The sequence below is a fragment of the Loa loa genome (assembly GCF_000183805.2).
Source record: "Loa loa unplaced genomic scaffold supercont3.12, whole genome shotgun sequence".
NCBI lineage: Eukaryota > Metazoa > Nematoda > Chromadorea > Rhabditida > Onchocercidae > Loa > Loa loa.
Genome location: NW_018108192.1, coordinates 39,445 through 43,999, shown reverse-complemented (window position 1 = coordinate 43,999; position 4,555 = coordinate 39,445). Strand labels below are relative to the sequence as shown.

The 4,555-nt window shown below is 33.9% G+C and overlaps 1 protein-coding gene across 1 annotated transcript in view; it reads left to right on the top strand.

Annotated features, from left to right (window-relative positions):
• The window catches only part of LOAG_16660 (hypothetical protein), a gene marked incomplete at both ends in the record, with an annotated part of 5,038 nt that extends 1,193 nt beyond the window's left edge, over positions 1-3,845 (top strand). The window contains 9 exons of the mRNA XM_020449307.1: positions 1,001-1,091; positions 1,339-1,467; positions 1,838-2,003; positions 2,235-2,388; positions 2,591-2,721; positions 2,983-3,079; positions 3,195-3,329; positions 3,451-3,530; positions 3,836-3,845. Of these exons, the coding sequence (XP_020307166.1) occupies positions 1,001-1,091; positions 1,339-1,467; positions 1,838-2,003; positions 2,235-2,388; positions 2,591-2,721; positions 2,983-3,079; positions 3,195-3,329; positions 3,451-3,530; positions 3,836-3,845 (993 nt within the window). The remainder of the gene's footprint in view (positions 1-1,000; positions 1,092-1,338; positions 1,468-1,837; positions 2,004-2,234; positions 2,389-2,590; positions 2,722-2,982; positions 3,080-3,194; positions 3,330-3,450; positions 3,531-3,835) is intronic.
• Positions 3,846-4,555: the final 710 nt, after the last annotated feature.

Here is a 4,555-nt window from a genome sequence, read left to right as displayed (position 1 = left end):
TTTTTTTTTTTTTTAATTTAGGAATGGGAATTGTACAATTTGATTTATTGGATCATCATCTAATTCATGCGAACAATTTTTATGCGCAAATGTTTGGTAACACGAATTACACTCAGGTATATATAACTCAAAAGTAAATAATTTTAATAAATGAAAAGGAGTAAAATTTCATATGCTCATGATTTATCATACATATTAGAAAGATTTTACCGTTCACTTCAGCTTCTTCCTAATTTTTGCTACAAATTTCAGATAGGCGTACAAACGGTGTGGTTGTCATCATTAACATACATCATGTTATTAACGTGCTTCATGATTGAAATATGATGATACCCATTCTTTTTAAGTCTCTGGAGAGTAATGAAGATGTATGTAAGCGTATATCGGACCAACACGTTATTTATATTCGTTGTAGATGATGCGTTCCAATAAAGGAATCTATCCAACAACAACGAAATCTACACGGGTGCAAGTGAAACCTACTGCAAATTCAGGTGTTGATGAGGACAGGGAGAGAGTGGAGGCTGCTATCTTTTTCTTACGTTGCCAGGTGCCACTGTCGTGTTCTTTCCGTTTACTTCACCTTCTGCTATTTATGGAACGAATTTGCTAACGCAATTGTTCTGCCGTGTTTCAAAGTAAAACTCCGAATCTTACATATACACCTACCAGGTTTCTCTTTGTCGGTAGACAGCTGATAGGAGATAAAGGAGAAACAGAGATTATTGTTTATGGAATGTGATGTAGTGTGGAATTGGAATGGTAGACGGTTGTACATTCTTTTAGCGTATAAAACATTACGATTAAGTGAGGACTGGTGGTAAATGGCTCGTAGTTATGGCGAATTCGATTTCGAATCGTTCCTAAGTGGGAAAGTTATGGTAGAGCGGGAAATGAATGGAATTCACATGTTGATGACTGGTAATAGTTCTCCCAAATGGAAGCCAAACATCGCTTCTTGAGTTACGCAATTGTTTACTTGCATAGAATGTGAATTCAGGAATGGATGACAAGGAAATATATCGAAGAGATACGCATACTGTACCTTAATCCATTGGATGAACTGTGTAACGGGATGAAACGCACAGTTGGTAACTTCCATTATACAAATTTATAGTTTCCAACTCAGATTCATAAACATCCGTTATATTCAAGTTTTCCTAAACCGCTCCCAGTAAGTAATAGATATGAGGAATGAGTAAGCGCATTTCCCATTTTATTTATTCGATTATATTCCCCTAACTTTTAAAAATTGTTTCTAGTTGCTAAAAAAAGTGTAACGTAGTACTTGATTTTCATAACTATTTGTAGTTAGGATTTGTCTGCGATCTATTCTAGAATCCGTAAGTAAATCGATGGAACCTTCAAGCGGTAGTTCAGCGCAAGGAGCGATTGCCACAAATAAAAGAAATGGTGCTGAGGAAAATCGCGTGGTTAGCATGGATAAAGTTGCCGAGAAATTGCAGCGTACATAAGTTCTGTTTGCTTGGGATAGGTTTATTCTTTAAACAATGTATTCACCCTAATACCTCGAATTACTTAAACTTCAAATTTTCCAAAAATGTGTACTGTTGAACACGATCTTAAAAATATACTATTAAACATTTGAAATAGGCTATTAAAATATACTGTTTTTTAATTTAAAATATACTGTTTAAAACATACTATTAAAGACATCATTCTCTCATATTGGTAAATATTTTTATTAAAATTTAAATAAGCTTGTGTGCTACACATCTATGATTTAACAGTTATTGACTCAGAAATGATTTATGATCTGTGATTTCATTTTTTTCTTCATAATCACTTAAAGAATTTATAAGAGTTGAATTTTGAGAAGCATTAAAAGCACTGCAACGAGATGATGGGGAAATAATACAAGGTTATCGGTCAGTGACTCGTGAAAAAACGGTCTCATTAGCTGACTGTTGCGCGTTGTATCGGTTGAAGACAATTCTGAAGGCAATGCAGAAACTATTGGATATACAAACAAGCTTGGATAAGTTTGTTCCTTTTTCGAATCCTTTTTTCCTCATAAAAGTGAACAAGTGATTGCTTCAAAAGTAAACGACTATGCGATGTACGCAAATGGACTGTTTTTGTGTAGTAAATACTTTTTCATGCTGCTGAAATGCATTTTTGACTGAAACTTTATTGTATTTCCATTGCAAATGCTAAATTTAAAAAATTAAGGTAACCGGTCGACTGCAAATAACTATAGTTGCACTTTATAGATGGTTCGAAAATAATAAGGATGATATGACTACACATAAGGGATTATTGAAAAATTTATTAACTAATGCTCTCACAAATTTTGAAATGGCATATATAATCACCGAATTATTTGATATTCAACAAGTGCCGCTAAAAGAAATTCAGAAAACTAAAGTAAGTCAAATGTTATTATTGGACATTTGCATCACCTTGAAAATTCAGGTTCTCTCCAATTTAATCATCGGGAATCACGGATTTCAGCTCTGCTTCAAAATGAGCTTTATCAGCAGATTTACTCTGTTTGGATTCTTTTGTATTCATTGCCTGAAAAAATGTAAATATAGCAAATGTAATTCTCTTATTTTATGTTTTGCAGCCGAAATATTGCAAATATATTCGATCAGACATTGGTACAAGGGACATTGCGACCATCAACAAACCACTAAACAAAGGAGTTACCACGAAAGACTACATAAAAAAACTTGAGGGGCAGATCAGTCATTTTAGGTCAACCTCTCATAATTTTTCTCTTTGGCAGCAAACGATGGGAATCAAATTCAAATATTTAAAGTCGAACCAGTGTCGAAATTTAAGTATTTGAGAAAACAAGTGTCTATCATGCATAGCTAATTAGGCCTCTCCAAAATAAACAAGTATTGTTCGCTTTAGTGCAAGGAAAGCTGTTTAACAGTGAATCGCCGCATCAATTTTCAAAAGTGCTTACTTTTTTTTTTGGTTTATCACACTCATTTTTAATTTCATTTATAGGACAGTAGTGTATGAAATAGCAAAGAATCTCGAGATTATTATTGAAACAATTATTGCGAATGTTCGAGACCATCATTTGGAAGTGAACATAAAACAGGTAATGATGTTAATGATACGAGAACTCTCGCAATAAAATAGATTGAGTAGTGAAAAAACCCAAAATAGGAGGAAAAAAACAAGTTCGCAAATAAATAAACGATTGTTCTTTTTAGATAGCAATAATTATCGATAATTTGCCGCCCAGGTATCGCTTTCCAGAAACGATTCATCTTTCGCCTTTCGCAAAAAAATTATTGGTAAATGCACCTCCGAGTCCGGATAATGGAGGAGATGTATTTGGCAGTTCTGTTAGTAATTTCTGCGAACAATTTTCAGTTCTGATAGATCAACAAATCTCAATCAGTAATTGACTCGTCCTTGTTTGTTGAATTTAGTGATAATTCTTAATCCAGAAATAATTTTTTACAGTTGGACAATTTGCTCAGTGGTAGCAGTAATTCGAAACTATCAACTCAGCCATCACAAACATCGAAATCACACTCTTCGAAGTAGATAGTTGAAGATTCACTCTTATCCATTTTGTTCCAGAATATCACGTTTTTATACCATTTTGCAAGAGCGTTATAAATTAAAGCAGGCCTTCCTTAGCAATAATCACTTCACATTATCATTTGAAAAAGAGTTTCGAAAAGCTTTTTTTGTGAGAAATAGTTTTAAGAAATTCCCAGTTTTACTCCGTCTCTGCTTAATTCGGTGATGAGCAAGTAACCTTTTACTTTATCCCAATTCTGTTTAGTTATCAATAAAATGAATTTTTGGGAGGGATGATCTTTTTCATCTTTGTTATTTGCAGCCAGATATGAAGCGTGAAAAAATGAAGACAATAATACTGGCCGAATGAAAACCGAATGGGAAAAACTATTTTGTGATACTACTTGTTTCATTTGTGAGGGAATGAAAAGGTTATTTTGAAGGACGTGAGAAAACTACATGACACAGAAGAGTGGAAATTCAAAGCTGAAAGTTGGAATGAGTAGAACACACTACCAAGTAGCACTATCATTACCTTCATTAATCATCATCACTCAAAGTTACAATAGTCTTGAAGGCGAATAATGCCGCGTAATAGTAAAGTTCGAAAGGCGCTAAGACATAGTGAGATTATCACAATCCAAGAAATGCCTTTCTATAAAACTACATAGGAAATATACATAGGAGATATATTGCAAATTCACAAAGTTTCCTTCAAAATTTTTCTCGCCGAAACTCTCCTTTATTCCTCGAAACAGCTAGAATGACATGAAGAAAGGAGGTTAAAGAATAATAACATAGATAGAGTAATACATCTAATCGATAAAGTGACATCCGTACCTACGAATCTATCACGCATGAAATCCTCACAATTTTCACGCACACAAGGTTAAGCAACTCTCAAAGAGTGAATACGTGTGAGTTTATAATTTTCATAGTGACCTAGGCAGGCTGTGCAGCTGCCTTGTTATGATCTCTACTACATTGTAATTGCAGTGCTTAAACACGAGTGGTAGTATGACATTAGTTTTTTTTTTNTTTT